This window comes from Ixodes scapularis, unplaced genomic scaffold, assembly GCF_016920785.2.
Source record: "Ixodes scapularis isolate PalLabHiFi unplaced genomic scaffold, ASM1692078v2 PGA_scaffold0__279_contigs__length_252992795, whole genome shotgun sequence".
NCBI classification, from domain to species: Eukaryota; Metazoa; Arthropoda; class Arachnida; order Ixodida; family Ixodidae; genus Ixodes; species Ixodes scapularis.
In genome coordinates this window covers 150,011,178-150,034,590 of record NW_024609835.1, presented here as the reverse complement: position 1 = coordinate 150,034,590, position 23,413 = coordinate 150,011,178, and the positions used below count along the sequence as shown (strand labels likewise).

Genomic DNA, 23,413 nt, shown 5'->3' with positions numbered 1-23,413 from the left:
TTAGGTCACACAGCACAGCTTGCTGAAATTCGTCAAATATCGTCACAGAGAGGCGGTTTGACAAAAAAAAATCATTAAGAATGTTATGACCTAGACGCTTAATTAGCATGAAAAAGCCTATGTCTAGAGTGTTCCCAAAAAGTTATATTGATGCAGCATAAAAAGTAGGGAAAAGGGATGGAGTGAAATATGGCACCTCCGATAGGCTGGAAAAACATCAATTTCCACCTTGACCGCTTTAACGGTCCATAACTTGAGAACAAAAAAATCCGACGAAATAACCGTTTGCGTCTTCTTTTATTATAGGAATTGCTCCAAAACATATATTTTTTTCGTCAAAATTAAAAATTCGACCCTAAATCCGTGCCCGAGTTGAGATGAAATCACCCATATATATATATATATATATATATATATATATATATATATATATATATATATATATATATATATACATATATATATATATATACATATATATATATATATATATATATATATATATATATATTACAGTTAACACGAGGAGTAAGAATTCCGTCCAACATATTGTAACGTGTGTTTATATTTTAGGCCAATCCTCTAGAGACAATTTAATTTCAGAATTTCTGCATCTTTCTTTTTCTTTAGTCCTATTCTTTCATTTCAACTGTATGAACACCACGTGCTAAATTTAAAAGTATATATCAAAAGGGGATAACAACATTTTTTAGGTTCCCTTGTCCCATTACTGCCGCAAGCACGGACACGCGTGTGACACAGCCTGGCGCATGATGGCCGTGCGCGCCACTATAACTGCATTACGGAAACGTTATCAGTTAAGCATATTTAGAATGAAATTTATGAAACAATATTACTCGCCTAACTTGCCACAAAAAGTGAAATGCTTCTATCAAGAGAATAAATCTAGTCGCATTTAATTGTGTGCTCTTAATAAACCTCTGACACGCCAAAAAGAAAAAAAAAATTTCCCATGCTAGGTGTTGAATTGGCATATCAGGACATCACAAAAAAATTATTTCACTATAGAGTTGCGTAGTTCTTTTATAAAAAAATAGAAATACGAGGCCCAATTCAATGTTCCCGCCAGTGCACTGTGACGTAACAGTGTACCGCAAGGTGTCGGGGAGGTCAGATGGGAGGCATCGACGTACGTTACTAAAAGTGGGTTTGCCGGAAGTCACGTGAGCTTCACTCCTCGTGCTCTCCGCGACCGTGCCTAAGACTTTTTTTTTATTTTTTTTTATTCTGCTCTTCGTACGAGCGATTGTAGAAAACGAAGTTTCAGTTCCACTTGCTCTTTATCACTGTACCGTTGGTTAGTTTCCGTGCTGTAAATGTTGAGGACGAAGAGTCAGTGGATCGACGTGATGGAGGTCAATGAACAAAGCGTTGCGAGTACAAGCCAGTGTACGAGTGCATGCCGTCAGTCCGATGACACAGAGTTATACTGGGCACAAAACAAGCTATCAAGTTTTTGAGAAAAAATTAAAACGCTCGCAGAAATTAGGATTGCTAGCATACGACACGCCCGATCGCATTGCTAAAGGTTCAGACACCGAGGTCGTTGAATCATCGGATACTCTCCAGGCTGAAGATGCCTGCCGTCTAAAAAAGACCAACTGGTGAGTGTACCAAGTACAAGTAAACGTCGAGCATAAAGTACGTGTTTTATCTAGAGCATGAGTAGAACTTGTTTACTGGGTGCACATGCAGCCGATGCGTCGTGATGCCTGAATTCAAGACTCTTGAGTGCCGCTGCTGCAGGGAGATGGGCAGGAAACTTGCAGACCTGCAGCCGATAGGTTGCATAACATCACACGAAGAATTCCCAGTCGTTTGCTTGAATATAACAATGCTCAAGATTGCATAGTTCGAACTTCACAACAGGAAGTTTCTAATGCCCAGGGATATTCATAAGTTAGTCTAGTTTTGTTGCCTACAGTCTACAAGTTCAGGCTGGAGTTGAAAGAAAATCACCGCGCAGGAATTACGTTGCTATTTTTCAATTTGTTGCAATTTTAGGAAATACCGGTACACGGCGTACCGCCGGTTCGTACGCTGAGTGTGGGGTAGGCTGGGCAGTTTTAGTAAACTTCGCCTAGGGTTGTAATCTTCATCACTAAAGTGCATCGAGCATATCCATCGCCTACCCACGGATTCTAATAGCTGTCCTGCGGGAACCGCAGTCAGCCACCGGTCCATCTCTTGTATGTTTCTCGAAAATGCATGCAGTGTGATCTCTTCTTCAGTTGCTGAAATACAAAGACAGTCACTCACACAGCACCTTCTAGGCATTGTAGTTGACCACGTCAATTCACTGACTCTTCTTCTTCTACATTTACAGCAACATTAAACGATTAAAAGCAAATAAAAGAAACCTTGTAGGCTTGGATCGCTCGTGGAGGTGCGGAGAATAACAAAAATATTTTTAAAAAGTATTACACGTGCTCGCGGTAAGCACGAGGAGGGATACAACTCCCGTGACTTCCGGCGATGCCTCCCTTCTGACCGCCCCGACACCTTGCGGTACGCTGTTACGTCACAGTGCACTGGCGGAAACTTTGAATTGGGCTTCGTATTTCTATTTTTTTTATAAAAAAAAACTACGCAACTCCATAGTGAAACAATTTTTTTTGTAATGTCCAAATATGCCAATTCAACGCCTAGCATAATAATTTGTTTTTTGGGGCGTGTCAGAGGTTCTTTAATGTCGTCTATTTCAATTTATTTTTGTTCTTTCGAAACTCAAATATTTGAACTAGATATGAGTACACAACTTAACATGAGGAGTATGCATGTACATCTTACGACCGAGATTTATGACTGGAAAATGCAGCATTGCTTTAACCGTCTCTTGCAGAGCGTCTCGATGATTCGGATGTTGTCACACCTTCTGCCAAAGGATGCCTTCAGAGTTGGACTCAGGGTAACCCGCTTTTTCGGATTCCTTCTATTGCCGCCTCTCTGCTTTTTTGTGTGTGTTTAACGTAGCAACGCAATGATGTATTCCGGCAAAAATTTCTTTACTATCGTTTTTTTGTTTTTTTTTTTAAATTTAGGCATTAAAAGACAAAATGAGCTTTGCTACATAACCACTGTGATTGACGTCAACTTAGGTCCACATTCAACTTAAAAGCACGCTATTTTCTAAACTGCCCCGGACATTGGTATGCTTCCGATTAAGAGGAGCCTAACAGAAGAAATGTGTTCGCTTGTTATCTAAATATTTCTTTTTATTATTAGTTTTAATTAGATTATCACTATTAATTAGATTAACAAGATTAACACTAGTTTATTTTGAGATTTTAGCCAGTATGCAAGTTTTCTTTTTTGGGGGAAGGGTACTTTTAGTCACTCCCAATTTACAATCATCAGCTAAACTTCAGCAACTTTACAGGGCGAAGGTCGTTCGAAGAGAATAGCCGCTACAAGACATATAATATTCTACACTGTATACCTCCGAGGCAAGCATTATTACGCAATATATTAGCGAATTCTCCAATGTGAACAAACTAGTGGCAATTCGCAGAATAGTTTTAGTCTCGTGAAGATAATTAATATTTTTCCCACAACCTCATACACGCATTTTATATATGTGAAAATAGTCAAAAATATCTAAAGGTCGACCGATGCAAGAAGTTCAAGCGCTTTTGAAGATAAAATACATTTAAATATAAAATATTGTACCTTCTTCGACTGTTTTTCAACAAATTCAAAGCATTATAAAAAAAGTATTGAAGATTTTGCATATAGCGGACTATGTAGGCTTAGTTTCGTTGGCAACAGAAGCTCGGTGTCACATTTGCACGTGGCGTTTCCACTCGCAGCAATTCCTGAAGAAATACAGCTACAAGAGCGTGCAACCAGAACACCTCTTTAATGAACTTCACTTGGTGAGAGCTGAATCCTCTAATAACCTAACCGTAATATACTTCACATAGTGAGAGCTGAATAACCTAACATACCATCAGGCGTTTAGCGCTTACATGAGAAACGTGTGGCAAGTAGCTTCCCCAGATAAAAAGGTGTCTTTTTTTCTTCTAAAGAGCCTGTCAGTAGGACGCATTAAGAGTATTCAGAACGAGCTCCTTTAAAGAATTGACGAATCACCTTGCGATCTCTCGCATATCGGCATGCACTGGTTTGCCCATTTTTTAAAGCAGTTCGTTATGAAGGCCCTTAACCTGCCCCTCTGACAGGGTTATTAAGCCTCCCTCAAAAGACTTACCCTCTTGTGAAGGAAAAACAAATCAGTGACCGACGCTTCTAGTTCCAAGTTCGATCATTCATCTCTCATACTTTTTCTGAACGCTTCGTGAGCTACTACTGGAATAATACGTCGGGGAGTATGAGCAGGATAAACGTCGGCCCCGATCTTAGGCTCTTAGCTGTAATTTGACCAGGCAATACTTGAACATGCGCCATTCATGCACTCAGATTCAGTTCATAATACACTTCCCATAAAACACGCATTTACACCACGGGTACCTTACCCCAATAAGTAAAAAGTATACGTTGTGAGGACGCTCACCAGTGAAGAACACTTACTTCCATCTTCACAATGATCATCATCACTATTGTCCTCAATTATTTCATTACAACTATTTCGTATCCGCTCGGGCTTTCGCGTTTGTACTTAGATTTATTTCGAGAGCAGTTGCTGAACCTATCTGTTCCCGGACCTGCCCGTCTTGTTCTCCCGATATATTTATTGTTCTGGGGTAAATATATTATTAGATAAAGACATCGTCATTTCATCATTGGGAATTGTTTGCAAAGAGGTTTTAAAGGGTCACCAGTGCTTGCGAGCATTTTTTTATGTATCAACGTTCATTTACTTTTCCGAGGCGTACAAAAAATATTTATAAGCCTATTTTTAGGCATGTTGCAATCCATTTGGGGGGCGTAAAAAATTTATTATCGAGGCAAAAAGATTGAAAACTAAAATATAAAACTATTTTTAAAATCTGCAGCTGCAACACTCTAAAAAAAAGCCCGTGAGTCTGCTTTCCCGCACAACACTCGGAGAGCCAATCACCCGTACTTACGGAGACAGCTCAGCGAATGACGACGCCGAAACATATGTTTAGACGAAAAAGCGCAGTCTGAGTTGTGACATTAAGCAATGCAAGCGTGACGTTTTGCATTGCTTAATGTCACAACTCAGACTGCGTTTTTTCGTCTAAACATATGTTTCGGCATTGTCATTCGCTGAGCTGCTTCCGTAAGTTGCGGTGATTGACTCTCCGAGTGTTGTGCGTGAAAGTAGACGCACATACTTTTTTAGAGTGGTATACGGATATTTTTTTACTGCGATAATTATATTATAAATATCTGAAGTGGCGGTGCAATGTTTCATAGATAAGCCGACTACTAAATAACAAAAGGTTTGAGCCTCAAAAACTGATTACGAGCAGTAGCTTTCCCACAACAAATTCAGGTCACTGCACATCCCCAGTAACAAAACATTTTGCTTTCTACTTAGTTTTAAAACTATACCTAATGATAAACTACAAATCTTCTATTTAAGAGAATAATAAAAAAAAGAGTATTCTTCTTGCGTTGATCATCAGAACCACATATACCGGGTGTTTCTGCCAAAGCACGGATGACGTGAAGGATCGCAACAAAACATCCTACTTAGCAAAATGATTACCTAGAATTTACTCATTAAATGTTTAATTGGTAAATATAAGCTTATTGTTCCGATTAGAAACGTGCTGAGCGCCATTGTAAGCCCCTAGATCAGTGAATTTTAAAGCGACACTCAGCAAGTGTCTAAAAGACTTTTTTCCAGCAGCCGTCTGCGCATGCGCGTGCTCTCGCTTCCAGCACGCTGCGTTCATTACCGAAGGGCAGCCAAGCCGTGGTGAAAGTAGCAGCTAAGTAGCCAGCGTGAGTTGAAGTCCTGTTGTGATCATATTCATCGTGTTTTTCTGCACCCTGTCGAGACTGCGCGGCTGAATTGTTTATGTGCATCATCCAGCATCATCGGTAACCAGCGAAGCACCGTCAGAGTGATAACTTTTTTGTTGAACGGCCTTCGAGGAACGCCGTGTAATAATACCACCAGTGCTACCCTTCAATTGGTTCATGTTTGGTTGCTCAGATCGAATGGAAAAAGAGAACGGTACTAGTTTGTTTTTCGCATCCTGTCGCCCAAGATTCACGGTCAATCAACAACGAGAGACAAACCGTGGATGTTCGTCTGGTGAACCCCGACGTACGACTCTGCAGTCGACGAACAGGGTTCAAATAGGCCCAATGTGCGCCAATAATCAAATAAAAAATTCCATTAGCGGATTAAGGTCGTGATGGAGGGGAGTTGGTTCATGGCAATCGGAAATATACAGCGCGCAAAAATACAGACAAGGACAAAGTGAAGATGCGATCGACCCAAGTGCTGGACTCAGAACCACGGTGTAAGATAATACTGTGCTCAGAGCTAAGCATTTATTAAAAAAACACCAACGAAGTACAGTCGGCACGGAATGAAACGCGAACAAGGAGCGCATGGTTTTCGACCCACGCTGAGTCACCTAGAGACGCAACACCGAAGATTTGGACGCACTGAGCAAGCGTCTAACACATCGAAGGAGGAGTCACCTTCTTGCAGCTCCCATCTGGTTCAGGTGGTGCAACATCTAGCGAAAACCATGCACCCACTGCTCGCGTTTCATTCCGTGCCGACTGTACATTACTATCGCTTCAGCTCGTGTCAAGATAAGCGATTTCTTTTTTGTGTAGAAAAACCGGTGTTTGGCTGACACACGCACCTTGCTCCTCTCTTGTTATTGCTTACCCTTCCAATAATTCTCTGGTGGTTTTATCTGTGCCCCTCCCGATGATGGTGATGTTGAATTTGGGCTTGCATTTACAAGCAGCACATTGCAGAGGCAAGTGACCCTCAGTGGTCGACCGGAGTGACCACTTATGTTTACGGGCTCTGTCATTAAAACATCGGCCAGTTTGACCGATGTACACTCTTCCGCAGCGTAGTCAGATCTTATATGCCACACCAACCACACAATTAACATACTTCTTCCTGTGGTTTACGGCACATTGGCTCTTGCCCCCAGCCTTTTCCACAATTCTAAGGCAGAGTTGCGCCAATTTTTGAGGTGCCGAAAACACAATGGGAACGTCAAACGGCCCGGCTACCTTTTTCAAATTTTCAAATAGACCATTTGCAGTATTCCCAAGCGCCCCGGCCCGCACTCAAGGAATCATGGGAACGGTGTTCCTTCAGCTCGCTTGTGACCGCTAATTTTCGACCAACTCCATGGTTACACAGCTTTTGAGCGTAATTCGTGGTCACCCTGAACAAGCACCTTGACATACCCCAAGGACCTGTCATATCACTTTTAAATTTGCTCGTCAACGTCAGCATTTTTTATACTGCGCATGCGATCCATCTTTCAACCTGGCTGAGCTGCAGAGATCTCTTACAATATTGTCATTCTCGTGATTGTTGTTTGAGCAGGAATTACTTAAAAAGCTGATAATTTACAACAGCAAAAAACAGGATTTAACTCGGAGTCCAAGGGGCTGTTTATAGACTTTTTAGCGTCTCTAACTTAATATCAGCATGATAATAATGTAAGAGATTTCTGCAGCCCATCCAGGTTGAAGGGTGTACAGCATGCACAGTATCAAAAACGCTGACATTGAGGAGAAATTTTAAAAGCGATATGACAGGTCATTGGGGTATATCAGGCACTTGTTCAGGGTGACTCCGAATTACGCTCAAAACCTATGTAACCAAGAATAGGGTTGAAATTACCGATCACTTAGGGGCTGAAGGAACACCATTCCCATGATTCTTTTAGCGCGGTCCGGGGCACTTGGGGGATATCGCAAATGGTCTATTGCGCGAGACTTTGTGCATTTAATGGAGCCCCTGGGGTCTCGTCGTGGGTCTCTGTTCTGTCTGACTTAACTTTCCCTTAATCTTTTTAACAACCTCTGCGCCGCTTCCAGAATAACTGAAGTTGGGAAGCCAGCACCTGTCAGCCGCTGTACCTGCATACTCTCAAGTTGACCAGATTAGGAAAAGACATAGAGAGAAGTAGGAAGACCACCGAAAGGTTTTCTTTCCCGTAAAAATACATAAGGTGGACTTGTAAGAAAAAGGGGTGCGTGGCAGAAACAGGTTAGCCAGTTTCTCCTGTGTCATCTTAGTACCCTAGAGCTTTGGGATCCGTTTCTAGCGCGAAATTGGCATGCGGTTGCGGATTATCTCAGTGCAGGCGAACACACAGATGCAGCGGCTTCTCTATAAATGTCGAGGACCTCTTCTACTCTGTTCCTCACGAGGGGCTCTTTGTGTCGATGCGTGAATGTTTTCATGAGAACAGTGTCAATCAGTTTCAAAATGAGAATGGCGTAGGAGCCGATAAATTGATGAAACTACTGAAATTTTGTTTGCAGTCGACATTAATTATGTATGACGACGGTATACTATGTGCAAAAAGAAGAAATATGCATTGGCTCTTCTGGAGCGCCGGTACTTTGTGACATTTTCTTGGCCAAATGGGATCAGGCAACCAATGAAAACTTAGAACAGGAGTGTGCTGACGAAGTGTTTAGATATACGGACGATTATCTAGTGGTTACAAGAAGGTCTGAAGGTGCCTCTGAAGAAAGGGCTGTAAAAGCAGTGTTGGATGTGTTCACTCAGCATTCTGGGGGGCTAAGGTTTACCCATGAACTACAAGATGGGGCACACCTCCAATTTTTAGACTTTAGTCTAGAATTTGAGGAAATTCACGTGTGTTGGCTTTACCAACCACGCCCTAAGAAGAGACTACTCCCTTATGATTCTTCCCTCTAACCTCGTAAAAAGGAGCATTGTGTCCTCTTGCCTCCAGACCGCCTTGGAAAAGTCCTGCTACCACTCAATGTCAGTAAGTTTTAAGATGCAGGTACAGAAGCTGACAGATGCTGGCTTCCCAACGTCAGTTATTCTGGCAGTGGCGGAGACGTGGTTAAAACAAATTAATGGAGGGTAAAATCAGAAAGAAGGGAGACCCACAACGAGACCCCAGGTGCTCCCTTACATGTACAAAATCTCGCACAATTTTGAAAAAGGTAGCCGGGCCGTTTGACGTTCCCATTGTGATTTCGGCACCTCGAAAGTTGGTGCAACACTGCCCTAGAATTTCAAGAAAGGCTTGGGGCAATAGCCAATGTGCCGTAAAGCACAGGAACAAGTACTTTGATTGTGTGGTTGGTGTGGCATGTAAGAGCCCACTAAGTTGCGGAAGAGTGTACATCGGCCAAACTGGCCAATGTATTAATGACAGAGCCCGTGAACATGACTGGTTACTCCGGTCGACCGCTAAGGGTCACTTGCCTCTGCATGTGCTGCTTGTAAATGCCAGCCCAAATTCAACATCCCATCATCGGGACGGGCACACATAAAACCACCAGAGGATTATTGGAAGCGTATGCAATAACTAAAGAGGAGCAAGATGCATGTGTCAGCCAAACATCGGTTTTTCTACACAAAAAAAAGAAGAAATTGCTTATCTTGACACTAGCTGAAGCGATAGTGCAGTTTACTTCATTAGTGTGTGTGTGTGTGTGTGTGTGTGTGTGTGTGTGTGTGTGCGTGCGCGTGCGTGCGTGCGTGCGTGCGTGCGTGCGCGCGCGCGTGCGTGCGTGCGTGCGTGTGTGTGTGTGTGTGTGTGTGTGTGTGTGTGCGCGCGCGTGCGTGCGTGCGTGCGTGCGTGCGTGCGCGCGCGCGCGCGTGCGTGCGTGCGTGTGTGTGTGTGTGTGTGTGTGTGTGTGTGTGTGTGTGTGTGTGTGTGTGTGTGTGTGTGTGTTTAATAAATGTTTAGTTGTGAGTCCAGCGTTAGTGTCGTTGGCATCTTCACTTCATCTTTGTATTTTGGGGCGTTGTTATTCCGATTGCCCTTAAAGGGGCACTGACACATCAAAATCATATTTTTTTTTATTATCCGAAACGATTGAAAACGATGCCGGGACATTACCCTCAAAATTTGAGATTTGGGAATTCAGTATTCGTGAAGTAAAAAAACAATTTCCAAATGCCGAATTCGAAGTTCCCGCGCGATCGGCGCCGGTGCCTTGACGTCAAAAATCGCGGAGACCTGAGAGTCGACTTCCTTTCACCACTCCCGGCTGTTGCCATGGCGACCCAAAGCGAGGAGGAAAGGAGCGAGCGCCCGCGTTGAGGCGGACCGGTTTTGAGCGGTGTCGCCTGTTTTCCGTTGGAGGATACAAATCCAGGAGACGGCACCACAACGAACTCCCGATTTTTGGTATTTCAAAAAGAAGGGCCGTAGTGCGTTCGCCATTGCGTTAAAAAACATGTTTTAGGATTGCCGTAATTAAATGTTATAGAGATGTCGCCTACAAAGCTTCTAAATTTCCTGATTTTTGACGTCACCGATCAAAAGAAGCGAGGAGGCGAGAGGCGGGAAAATCAAACGCCAAAAATAAAAAGGCGCGCGCGCGCGCGAAAAAATTTTTTTTCGCGATGCGGTTTTTTTTTGCGTTTCTATGACTGCAACTTGCATCGTTTTAGACAATAAAAATAAATACGACCTTTGGGGTGTCAGTGCCCCTTTAACGTTTGAGATACTAGGTGTGGCTATTAAATAACAAAAATCACTTTAAAAACAAGAAAATTGCACAACTGTAATTTCGCTTCCTTCCATCCACTCCCCTCCCCTTTCCCCTACACCACTCCACCCGAATCTTCTTTTGCCGAAAGCGGTGCTTTAGGTCATTAAGTGATAAGCCCTTCTTGAGCTCCGTCGCTTTTGCTTCACACCATCAACAGAGTCAAACCTCGTTCCTTTCGACTCAAGCCCGCAAGCAGAGAGAAGGAACGCGACCCTCACTTTCCTTCTCGCCACTGTGAAAGGAGGAAATCGCCTCTCGTTTCCTCCTCGCCATTTTCCGACTTTTTTTTGTATTTTTCTGCCAGCTGCCTGGATTTTTTTTTTTTTTTTTACAGGTTTGGGGTGGAGGAAATGAAAGCTTTGAGGATTTGAAAAGATTATCCAGAAGCCAGCCGGCACACCTGCGACAAGGAGCTGCACCAACCGAGTAGCTGTTTTGAGCGAGCTTGGCACTTGCTCTTCCCAACGAGTTGCACTGGCTCTTTTTTAGCATTGGTTTGGAAGATGATTCTTTGCTGTTGTGAGAGCACAAATGCCTTGTTCTGCTCAAAGAAGTAGTCATTGAAGTATCAATTTTAATTTAAATATCTGATTTGGCATCTTTTGTTGTTTAGGCGGATTCATGGCGACAACGGGAAGTACGAGCGGCGTTTTCTGTATATCAGCGATGGCGCTCCATAGACCAGTGGTTCTGAATCATCATGGTTCGTAAACCGGCAGAGGTGACAGAGGATCCCATCCGCAGTGGGTCTAGCACTTTTCGGTGTAGAGCGTTTTGCTGTAGGGCATTTCGGTGCGGACTTTTTGGTGCACAGACATTTCAGTGTACGGACTTTTTGCTGCAAAGACTTTTCGGTGAGCGGATATTTCGGTGCACGGACATTTTGATGCATGGACATTCGACGCTATGGTTTGCTCGCCAGTATCTCTTTTCCAACGTACGCAGACACGCTTCACATCGTGTTTGCGCGTTGAGTTGATAGAAATAGTCTCCTCTATAAGGTGTTGACTTTATTATTGGTCCTGCGTGTAGGAAACGACCCAAAACAGCAAGACGTTTGAAGTTGTTTGTGTATTCAGAACAATTTTGAATATCTTCAAATGCGCCTCCTCCGCGTAATCGCATAGCTCCGATTGTTAATAATAAATTGTGATGACCTCGCACGACAAAAAAAAAATACAAAAAACAATGTAATTATTACTTGTAACTCATTAGGGAATAAAGTAGGCGTGTGCGGGTACAAAATAAGTGTAATCAAATCAAATATCGATTTGAATCAAGTAAACAAGCCGAATTTGGTGAATGCTAAATCTATTTTATTTGGTATCAAATGTTTGCTCATTCTCGTACGAAAAAAAAAACAGTGACCACAGATCATACACAGAGTATGATCTGTGGTCAACGTCTCCTTCCATGCCGTAATGATGTCGCCGGACGTAAACAACTGCCTTACAATCGTGCTTATACAGGGCGATTTTTTTTAACGACTAGACATTTTTCTAAAAAAGACGTCAGAGTTACGCGATTGCGGTTTGTGCCTTATCTATAGTCATCAAAAACACCAAATCATTCATTTTTAAAGAGATGTAGTGGACGTGAAGTGGCTCACGGCGTCCTAAAAAGCCTAATTTGGACGCGAATCGTGTTACCGCAATCTTTTCGGCCACCGCACTCCTCGCCCCTTCTACAGTGGCGTTGTCACAGCGATGCGCATGATTTGTCGCTTTAGCTTCATGGCGTTAGGCTGTGCCACGCGGAGATGGAGCCCACATAAAATCAGAACTATATTTTCGCGCCCAAATTAGGAGGACGCCGTATAATAGTGTACGCGCGTTACATCTTTTTAAGAATGGACGGTTTGGTGGCTTGCGATTATGGCCAACAACTTTCTAAATACAAGATGCCGTTTTCTTTTCTAATTAAAAGGTTAATTAGCGAATTTTAGGTAATCGGTCGGTTTTAGTTGCGTTCGTTATTGAACCTAATCCTCGCCTGGCCGTATAGCTCACCTACACAAACCGCAATGGCGCTAATTTTCACTGGACAATTTGGTGGCTTTCGATTACGCCCAACAACTTTATAAATCAACTATCCCGTTTTCTTTTATAATCAAAAAGTTTATTAACAAATGTTAGGTAATCAGTCGGTTTTTGTTGCGTTCTTTCTTGAACCCAATCTTCGCCTGGCCGTTTAGCTCACATCCACAAAACGTTAATTTCCACGTTTTTTTTCTAATATCTAGTAGGTGAAAAAAAACAAAAAACGTTGTATATAAAATAGAGGGCAGTTCTTTTCTGATATAAATAAAGCGTGGGGCACGCGTCTTGCATGCATCTCTTTTTTTTTTTTTCCGGCCTATGAAAACAAATCCCGGGACATTCGAAATTGAGTTTATGATGGGGCGGGCGCTTTATCACGGGGTATTTTGTCATGTTTCATAAGCTTTATTACTAGTCAGAAGGAAGCCACGCGAGCCGCATCACGTTGCAAACAGCTAATTCGGGTGTTTCTCAAGCAGCTCTAGAACTTTCCAATTGACATTTTGGTTCTTAATACATCTAAAAAAGTTTGGTACTTAGTCCTAAACATTTAATTTATTAGGCATAATTAAAAATACTGCAACTCTCGCAAGACGTCTACCCAAAACATAAAGTTGGCTTAATTCATTGGCGTAAAGTGGCTGCGTCTCTCATTTTTATGCTTGGTCTTTTAAGATTCGTGAAAAGCATTCGCGACCTTATCTGTCAAGGCGCGTACGCGGACAGCGCGGCCTCCTCGGCAAGTTGTTCCCTCATCGAAGACGACAATGAATAAAAGGTGCGATAAAAATATTAATGCCTGAAAAAAGCGCAAGTTTAAAATAATTCTAAGGGTGTCAGTTGATTTTGTTTCTACTATATTCAAATTTCAACACTCGTCGCGGGCAGCATGGAAGGAAGCACTGCACTCTTGGCGCAAACCAGTGCCCAGTCAACGGTTCTACACTCAAACACGCATCACCACCCGACCTGTTTGAAAAATAAATAATTTTCAGCACTTTTGGTAGAAAAGGCGAATTTTCTACTGAGCGTGATATTTTGTGGACCCAAAAGTCCTGTAGCCGGGATCGGTAGTTCATAGCTTCAGGAAGACGAAGAACGACGGATGCATTATTTCCCGCGGAAGTACTGTTTTGAATTTGAATTCCACATAAAATTGTATATGCACAAATTGTGGCACGATACCGAACTTGCTTGATTACTTTTCTTTTAAAGACAACATAACCAGGCATAATCTACAGATATTGCAGAATTCATTTTAATTGGCGTACAGCGCGAAAGACAAGTATGGACATAAAGAACACAATAGAGCTCTGCATCTCTACTGCATTTCTTTCCGTACTTGTGGACAGTTAGTCCGCATGACTATATTCAAAAACTGCCAAATTGTTTAAGCCTACCCCTTTTTATAATTTTTTTCGTAGATTAATTGTGGCGAATCCCGGCTGGGTTCGGGTAAAGATCTCGCACGTGTTCAAGGACACATTTCGGCATGATTTCCCGCTTGGTGACGACGTTGAGCTGACCGCTGTTCCACTCCTTTTCTAAGTAGGCGGGGAACGCCAGACGCCTAAATTATCCAAGCAGCCCCAAAACTTGCGGTAGTACACCTTCCGAACTCCTGGGTTTTTTTGGAGATGGCCTTCGCCCACCCTGACAAAGCCCCAAACAATTATGTAAGGGCTGCAGAGGCTATCTGGGCATTCCGTTTCTTCATCGGCGAACAAATGCGAACAGAAGAGAATGAAAACTTCGTAATACCTGCTGTCTTTTAATAAATGGCATAATATTGCTAGTGGCATAATATTGCTAGTTGCACTATTTTACGCGAAGAAAATTGTGATTTTGCGGTTCTATCTCCGTGTTTCCCGTTCTCTTTGCTGACACGCAAGATATTTGTCGGGTGAGAAGTTTTCAGTTACGTTTGTCGACAGAAACTAAATGCACGTTTGGCCACGAAGAAATTTTTTTCAAAGGCTGAAGATAGATGAAATATACCATAAACCGTTTCAGTTTTTATGGAAGTTTGTTTTTACTCTTCTTAGTAGCTTCAACGAGGCGGCCGTCACTCTAGAAAACACCTGTAGTACGAACCTATATATTATGCCCCAGAAATGGTCAGACTAGGTCCCTCTGACTGCAATATCTTTGACTTGTAATTACTCATGATTATTACTTTGTACAAAAAAACACAAAAAAAAACACAATAGTGATATAATCACTCTTCAGAGTGCCGTTTTTAGAACGACAAATTTTCAACTCTCTGGGTAGAGCTCAAAGTTCGGATAAAAATACCCATCTTTTTTCCTTCCGCTGTGATGTTCAAGTTCCGTTCACTCGAGATAAATATGCGGTGGTGTAGCGTGTGTGGCCGCATGCGAAAGTATCTGAATGTAAAAGAACTTGTTGTTGGGCTAGTTGGTGTTGACTATCTGAGTGTGTTTTAGAACTGCAGAAAAAGAGCAAAAAAAAAAAAAAAAAAGAAGAAAAGCGAGCCACGCCGAACTACCCTTCCGAGCTCACATCCAGCCTGCCTAACTAATCCCTGGTTTTTGGGATTGAAGGAGAGAACCTTGAAGGGTTAGAGATTTTGTCGGGGGGCCGGTAAGCCCATTAGCACTCGTGCGAGAAGGCCGTAAAAAGTGAGGAGGAAAATGGAGGAGGAAAGGGGAGGAGGAAAAAAAGAAAAGAGGGGGAATCTTCTGCCACGCTGAAGAAAATTTTGAGCCCCCGCCTTTAAGAAATAAGAAAAAGACAGGTGGATTTAGGTCAGGTGAATACGGCGAATGCTCCAACATGGCGATGCTCTGCTGGGCCAGGAACGACATGGCCTGAAACGTGGAGCGACAATTCATGGGCCCTTCATCCGTGCTGTGGCGTCCGCCGTACTCACCTGACATAGCCCTACCTGACTTATTTCTATATCTCGTTTGTGCTCAAAAGGGCGAGGTTTCACTCGGTTGATGATGTGAAGGCAAAAGCGACGGAGCTCATGACAGGTTTATCGCTTGATAAACCACAGTACTGCTTTCAGCAATGTAAGGTCCACATGGAGCTGTGTAGGGACAGTGGAGAGAACATTACAATTATGTATTTTTTTTAAGTATATGTTTTGTTTATTAATACTTACATCGCATATTTTCTGCACAAGGGATCGCAAAAAACGTTTCGGGTGTGCGTAGACTTTAGATACACATTCATCAGTCATTGTTGCTGTTTTCGAGTTAAAATTTTCTGGCCCTCGAGACTTCGTTTTCTTTCAAAGCGTGTTGCAAAAACGAACGCGAAAAAGCTACCGTATTAACAAAAATACCAACAAAGTAGGAAATGCCTAATAAATAAATACCTCGCCTATTGTTATCATTAGAGACGATTATAAAAGTTGCAGATCTAAATAGAAAACCAATAATGAAAACCGCGTAGTTGTTGTCATGAGCTTGGCTGGTTCAAAAGTTGACAGAAGAAAACGCGACGTGGCACTTAGTAGTTGCCAAAAAATCAAGACCCACAACGGGACCAAATGTTTGTCTATTCTGAGATACCCTTTTTTTTGTGGTTCTTAGAAAAACCGCTAGACGACGCTCGTTGCTGGAAAAAGGCTGGCAAAAGGTTCATTGGAACTACCTGTTTATTTTTACTAATCAAAAAGTTATTCAGCACTTTTTATAAAATTATTTTTGTAATTAGCATGGCAAAAATGAAAGAGCGTGTTGGTGAAAATACGGGAGTCAAAGAAAGAATAAAAACACTTAAGGACAAGGACAGACAGCACAGTTCTTTCAACTAGCAACACACATTTACTGGTGTCTCCTTCAATAGTGCTATCTTCTTCCTAACGTTTGAGACTAAAGAGGAAGATGCGGAATTAATATATTCATATACACCCGGAAAAAAAAAAAAAAAAAAAAAACAACACAAATTTACACCCAATACACTAAAGATAAAGAATTCAGAAAGAAAGAAAAAAGAAAAAGAAAAACACTATTGACAAATTGAGTTAGAGCGCCCTTTGGCTAATCCAGCTCTGGTTTCAGGTAGTTGATCTCATTTCTGGACAAGGCGAGAGAAGGGGCAGCGATGTTGTGATCGTCATGGGCTATCTTGTATGCCTCAATGATCTCTCTCCCGAGCTTGTTCTTATGTCTCCCAATCGTGCAGGTGTCCTGGAACCGGGCTTCACAGTTCGTACAGAGACGTTGATGAACCACTATTGGGTGAAAAGTGTCGTCCGAAGCACGAGAGACCTCGAGGACGTGCTCTCGTAGGCGCGTGTTAAGGCAACGACCCGTCTGTCCAATGTATCGGTCGCCACAGGAGAGAGGGATGGAGTATACCACCCCCTCTTCACAGGGAACGGTCTGATGAGCGTGTTTGATGGAACATCTTTTGATGGATTCGTTATTGTTCACGCGCCTGCACAGTTGTTTCAGGCGCAACTTGCAAGAGAAGACAACCGAAACGTTGAAGCGCGCTGCAATTGCCTTCAGTCTGTGCGCCGAGTTGTGCACATAGGGAATGCAGATAACGCGTGAAGGCTTGCTACGTGGAGCACGGGGCCTTTGGGTGGTTAGAATTAACTGAACAAGAATGGTGCTCAGTAGACCTTGCGGATAACCTGCTCTGAGGAGACGTTCTTGTTGTTTTGCAATGCTGAAGCTTGCAAAGTGAGAACATGATTTGGTGCGGAAACCTATTCTTCCATTCTGCAGTTCCCATTCTAAACTGGTAAAACATGGAATCATCCGGTCTCTCCTCTCATCTTCTCGCACCAAATCATGTTCTCACTTTGCAAGCTTCAGCATTGCAAAACAACAAGAACGTCTCCTCAGAGCAGGTTATCCGCAAGGTCTACTGAGCACCATTCTTGTTCAGTTAATTCTAACCACCCAAAGGCCCCGTGCTCCACGTAGCAAGCCTTCACGCGTTATCTGCATTCCCTATGTGCACAACTCGGCGCACAGACTGAAGGCAATTGCAGCGCGCTTCAACGTTTCGGTTGTCTTCTCTTGCAAGTTGCGCCTGAAACAACTGTGCAGGCGCGTGAACAATAACGAATCCATCAAAAGATGTTCCATCAAACACGCTCATCAGACCGTTCCCTGTGAAGAGGGGGTGGTATACTCCATCCCTCTCTCCTGTGGCGACCGATACATTGGACAGACGGGTCGTTGCCTTAACACGCGCCTACGAGAGCACGTCCTCGAGGTCTCTCGTGCTTCGGACGACACTTTTCACCCAATAGTGGTTCATCAACGTCTCTGTACGAACTGTGAAGCCCGGTTCCAGGACACCTGCACGATTGGGAGACATAAGAACAAGCTCGGGAGAGAGATCATTGAGGCATACAAGATAGCCCATGACGATCACAACATCGCTGCCCCTTCTCTCGCCTTGTCCAGAAATGAGATCAACTACCTGAAACCAGAGCTGGATTAGCCAAAGGGCGCTCTAACTCAATTTGTCAATAGTGTTTTTCTTTTTCTTTTTTCTTTCTTTCTGAATTCTTTATCTTTAGTGTATTGGGTGTAAATTTGTGTTGTTTTTTTTTTCCGGGTGTATATGAATATATTAATTCCGCATCTTCCTCTTTAGTCTCAAACGTTAGGAAGAAGATAGCACTATTGAAGGAGACACCAGTAAATGTGTGTTGCTAGTTGAAAGAACTGTGCTGTCTGTCCTTGTCCTTAAGTGTTTTTATTCTTTCTTTGACTCCCGAATTAGCATGGTTTTTGCCACAATTGACGTCCGCCGTGGCTGGCAGTTTGTTCACAATAATTGTTTATTTTTTTTAAAGAGCAGCTCTTAGGCGCCCGTTTCCGACTTGAGCGGCGTCGCCGTCGCCGTCAACTTAACCGCGCGTTGCATTATGGGACGTTTCCCATAACGACGTCCCACGTGACGTCACGTGTCACATCACTTGTAACCACGGGTTACATTATGGGACGTTTCCCATAATGACATCACACGTGACGTCACGTGTGACGTCACGAGTGACGGCACGAAGGTCAATCGTGAAGGGGACGACCTTCACGAGGCCTTCACGAGTGACGTCACGACGGCCACGAGTGACGTCACGACGGAGTACAGAGGGAGGGGGAGGAGGAAGGGAGGAGGGGGAGAGGGTATGGAGGAGAAGGAGGGACCATACGTTCCTTTCCATACTATCCCTTCCTTCTCCTCAAGAGCTGCGCTCTAATTCGGCATTAAAAGGAGTTGTAAACGTCTTTAATTTTTTTTATATAACACCGTATTTTTAGACTTGTTTCAAAGCCTTCGCAGAAGCAACCGGTATAATAATACCTGTCACGATGTTCGTTGTTTGCGTTAAGAGGGTAAAATAAACAAAGACGACTAAATCGAATTCCGGCAATATGTCATCAACATATTTCGTTCCTCGTAACATTTGGCGACGAGGACTAACAGAAATAACCAAAGTAAATTTTGTTTGTTATTGTTTCGTCACGCGAGTTTAAACGGTGCCATGCTGAAGCTGGAAGCGTTTGCGGGCGACGGCGGCGATAGATGGGAGGAATACGTCAAGGTCCTGGAAAAACGCTTCATAACTTACGACGTCACGGCGGACAAACAACGTGCGGTGTTCCTAAGCTCCTGCGGAAGCCAACGTACTCGCTGCTTCGGAGACCACTGGCGCCGAGAAGACCAAGTAAGGTTCCGCTCGACGAAAGCTTGCGGCTGCTCACGGAGCACTACCTTCCAAGACCATGCTTGATTGTGCAGCGCTGTCATTCCAACTGCTGGGCGCAAAAAGAAGGTAGGGTTTAGTCGAGGAACTGCGGAAGCTGGCGGTCCCTCGTGGTTTTGGTAGATTATTGGACAACAACCTCAGTAACTGTCTTGTCCATGGCATTCGAGACGATGAAATGCGAAGGCGTCGGCTTGAAGAGCTGGAACTGACGTTGGACCACGCTGTCAAGAATGTTGCCAGCATGGAGGCTGCTGTCGAGGGTGCAAGGCAGATTACTGGCCGGACTGGGGAACCAGCCATAGACCGGGTATCGGTCTACGAGACAGTCGAAGACTGTAATCGATGCTGTGGACGGCAGCCCGAGTCGTCATGCAGGTTCCGTAATCTGCGGTGTTTCTCGTGCCACAAGAAGGGGCATTCGGCAAGATGTCCGACTAATCAAGGTAGGGGCAGGAGTCCAGGAGACCCGTCGAACAAGAGCGCACAGTTGCGGGGCGAACCTGGGACGCACAACGCTCATCGAGCCGTGATGTCGGTAGACGCGTTCGATGACGAAGCCGGGGTGAACGACGTCGGAATTTCGTGGTCGCTGGAACTCGAAGCGGCAGCTGCTGCTGTTGCACAAACCGGAAACGTGGATGTTCTGGAACCGCGAGTGCCGCCCATATGTGCTAGTGTGACCGTCTAGGGTCAGTCGGTACGCATAGAAGTGGACACGGTGACCGTCTACTCGGGGATGCACGAGGCGGAGTTCGCAAGGCGTTTTCTGGGGACGGCACTCGAGCAGTCCGACGTCAAGTTGAGAGGCTACTTCGGGCAGCAGTCGGCAGTTGTCGGAAAGGCGACAGTGAACGCCGAGTTTGGAGGAAGGCAGGCCCGGCTGCCCTTGTTTGTTGTCAGGGGCGGTTCCCGGGCCCTTTTTGGAAGGAATTGGTCGAGTGCTTTCAGAATGCCCTGAACAGCTTGCTGGACGTTAATCGGGTCGATGGTGCAGACGACTTGGGGGCAATTTTCCCGAGTTGTTTTCAGAAGGACTGGGTACATTGCGTGGCGTCAAGGCCAAAATAAGAGTGCCTGAGGATGCTAGACCGAGGTTCTTTCGGCCGAGAGCAGTCCCGTTCACACTGCAGGATCTGATGGCTCAAGAGATTCAGCGGTTGGAGCGTGAAAGTATCCTGAGTCCTGTACGCACATCGGAATGGGCAGCACCGTTGGTTCCGGTGTTGAAGAAAGATGGAAACATATGGTTATATGGGAATTTCAAGAACACTGTGAACCCGGCAGCGAATATCGAGACCAGGCTGCTGACATCGAGACGTATCCAGTGCCAATGGTGGAAGATATCTAGATGAAGCTGGCGGGAGGCGAGATGTTCTCAAAATTGGATCTCCGGGACGCCTAAAAACAGGTCGAGCTGGACGAGGCTTCAAAAACGTGCGCAACCATCAACACCCAGCGTGGGCTTTTTCAGTACAATCGTCTTCCCTTTGGGGTCGCGTCGGCACCCGTGATTTTTCAACGCGAGATGAAGAACCTTCTACAGGAATGTTATCAGGCAGTCATTTATTTCGACGATATTTTGGTTACGGCAGTTACAGAAGAAGCCCATCACCGTAACTTGGAAGAGGTGCTGCGTCGACTGTGTGCTGCGGGGATGAACTTCAAGCTGCAGAAGTGCATTTTCGGGGCGTCAAGTGTGGAGTATTTGAGCTACGTCATTGACAAGGACGGGTTGTACCCTGCGCCCAAGAAAGTCGAGGCCATTGTTCGTGTAACCCTGCCGACTGATGTTTGTGAGCTGCAGAGTTATTTGAAGATGCTTAATGCTTACCGGCGGTTTCTACCGAGTTTGTCATTCGTTTTGCGTCCTTTGCATCTATAGCTCGAGCAGGAAGCATTGTGGCCGTGGGGAGCAGAGCAAAGGGCAGCATTTGAAGCAAGTAAGAAGTTGCTGACATCAGCTGAAGTGTTGGTTTATCATGATGCCAAATTGCCGTTATTGTTGTGCTGTGATGCGTCGCCATATGGCATTGGAGCAGTACTCAAGCACCGAGCGGAGTTTGGAGCAGTGCGACCTGTGGCATTTGCGTCACGTCGGGTTAACAGCAGCAAATAAGAACTATAGTCAAATGGACGTAGAGGCTTTGGTCGTGGTTTTTGGAATGTTTCACCAGTTTGTGTGGGGTCGGCAAGTGGAAGTGTTTACGGACGCCGTTGTTGGGTGTTGTTGGGTCTGACCGGGCAGGACTGTCGCATTCCTTTGCAGTGTTCGCCTCGAATGCTGCGATGGGCATTGATACTGTGTTGCTACAACTAAAAGCTGTCCTACAGGCCAGAATCCAGCTTCTGCAATGCTGATGCATTGAGGCGGCTGTCACTTCTGTTTACACCGGTGGAGGAGGCAAGAGTTCAGGATGTCTTTATGTTGGAGAGAGCCGTCGGATCACGGCGACTGGCCGAGGTCCGATGCTGACTGCATCGCGTGACGCCTTGTGGTCTGGTGGTCACCCGCCACCTGGAGCCGAATGGCGACCGTCTGCCAGCCGTTTGGAAGACTTCTTTGTTATGGAGGGCTGTGCGCTGCAGGGAAGTCGTGTGGTTATACCAGCATCGCTGCGGACGGCAGTTGTGGATCTGCTACACGAGAGCCTCCCGGGGGTTGAGAAGATGAAACTGGTGGGCCAAAGTCATGTATGGTGGCCACGCATCGATGAGGACATCGTGACCAGCGTGAACACGTGTTTAGTCTGCCAGGTGCATCGCAAGGCTACAAGAGCCGTCCAGAAAACTCCGTGGCCGTTTCATGAGCGGCAATGGTCTCGCCTCCATCTGGACTTTAAGGGTCCATTTGAGGGGCATACTTTTTGGTACTGGTAGATGCTTACTCTAAGTGGGTGGAGGTAGTCCGTGTGTTGTTTTTTTTCAGCAGAGGATACACTTTCGTGTCTGCGGTTGATTTTCGCAATCCATAGACTGTCACATGTAGTTGTGAGCGACAACGGTCTTGCGTTCACAAGCTTTCTGTACAAGACTTTCGGCCTCGTAACCGAGTGTGGCAGATTCTGGTTCCTTTATATCATCCAGCATCCAACGGCGCCGCCGAGAGAGTAGTCCAGACGGTGAAAGAAAAGCTGAACAACACCCAACCAGGAGCTTTTAAGTAACGGAGTGCTAGAGTGCTGTTTGCATACGGCACCACTCCTTATGGCCTTGCAGGACGCTCTCCGGCGAAACAGCTCATGGGTAGGCGTCTTAAAACTTTATTGAACTTGCTGCAACCGGATCTTAGGAGCAAGGTCCAGTTTCGTCAGATGCAGCAGAAGGTGCTCGGCGACCGGTCAGCCAGGAGGGAACGAGGGCAACAACCAGGGGATCCTGTTTGGGCAAGGAACTTTCGGCCAGGTCCCTGTTGGGTGCCCGCGGTTGTCGGCTGGGCTATCCAGTGCATCGTCAACGGAGTTGCGGCTGCCAGATGGTACAGTGTGGAATTGCCATGGAGACCACCTGCGGGATAGGGTGAGGCGGAAGTTGAGCCCCCAGCGGAGGCTGAGGTTATGGAGCCGCGGCTCCCGCCGGCGCCGGTGCAACAACGTCTGGAAGAAGCGAATGAAGCGGCTCCCTCAAACAGTAATGCAGAAAGCGTTCCTCCCAACATCCCAGTGCTGCCACCAATCTCCGCTATTCCAAATATAAACCAGAGTGCGACGAGCTGTGCAGAGGTTTTCTCCTTGACATCCCAGCTTTAGGGAGTCGGAATGCTGCAGCCGGCGGATACCGCCGCGTGCCTGGGCAGACACCAGGGGGCACATCGATGGCCCTTCCTATTAAAGCATTGCGAGGCGCTGCTGATCACTGACCTTTAGGCAGCGGGCAATGGCGGCCCGCGTGTTCAGTCATAATAAACATGTTTGGTTACTCGTAACAATAGTAGTACATCAAATAAGATACATAAAAACGAAATATTTACAGCAGAGGCAGCAGTGTTCAGTTCACTGTTTTTCAGGCGGAGACG

The 23,413-nt window shown here is 44.9% G+C and overlaps 1 protein-coding gene across 1 annotated transcript in view; it reads left to right on the top strand.

The window, feature by feature from the left end:
* LOC8033340 (aminopeptidase N) overlaps positions 1-23,413 on the top strand; it is a 131,752-nt gene that overhangs the window by 67,790 nt on the left and 40,549 nt on the right. The window contains exons 9-10 of the mRNA XM_040220923.2: positions 2,864-2,929; positions 3,831-3,896. Of these exons, the coding sequence (XP_040076857.2) occupies positions 2,864-2,929; positions 3,831-3,896 (132 nt within the window). The remainder of the gene's footprint in view (positions 1-2,863; positions 2,930-3,830; positions 3,897-23,413) is intronic.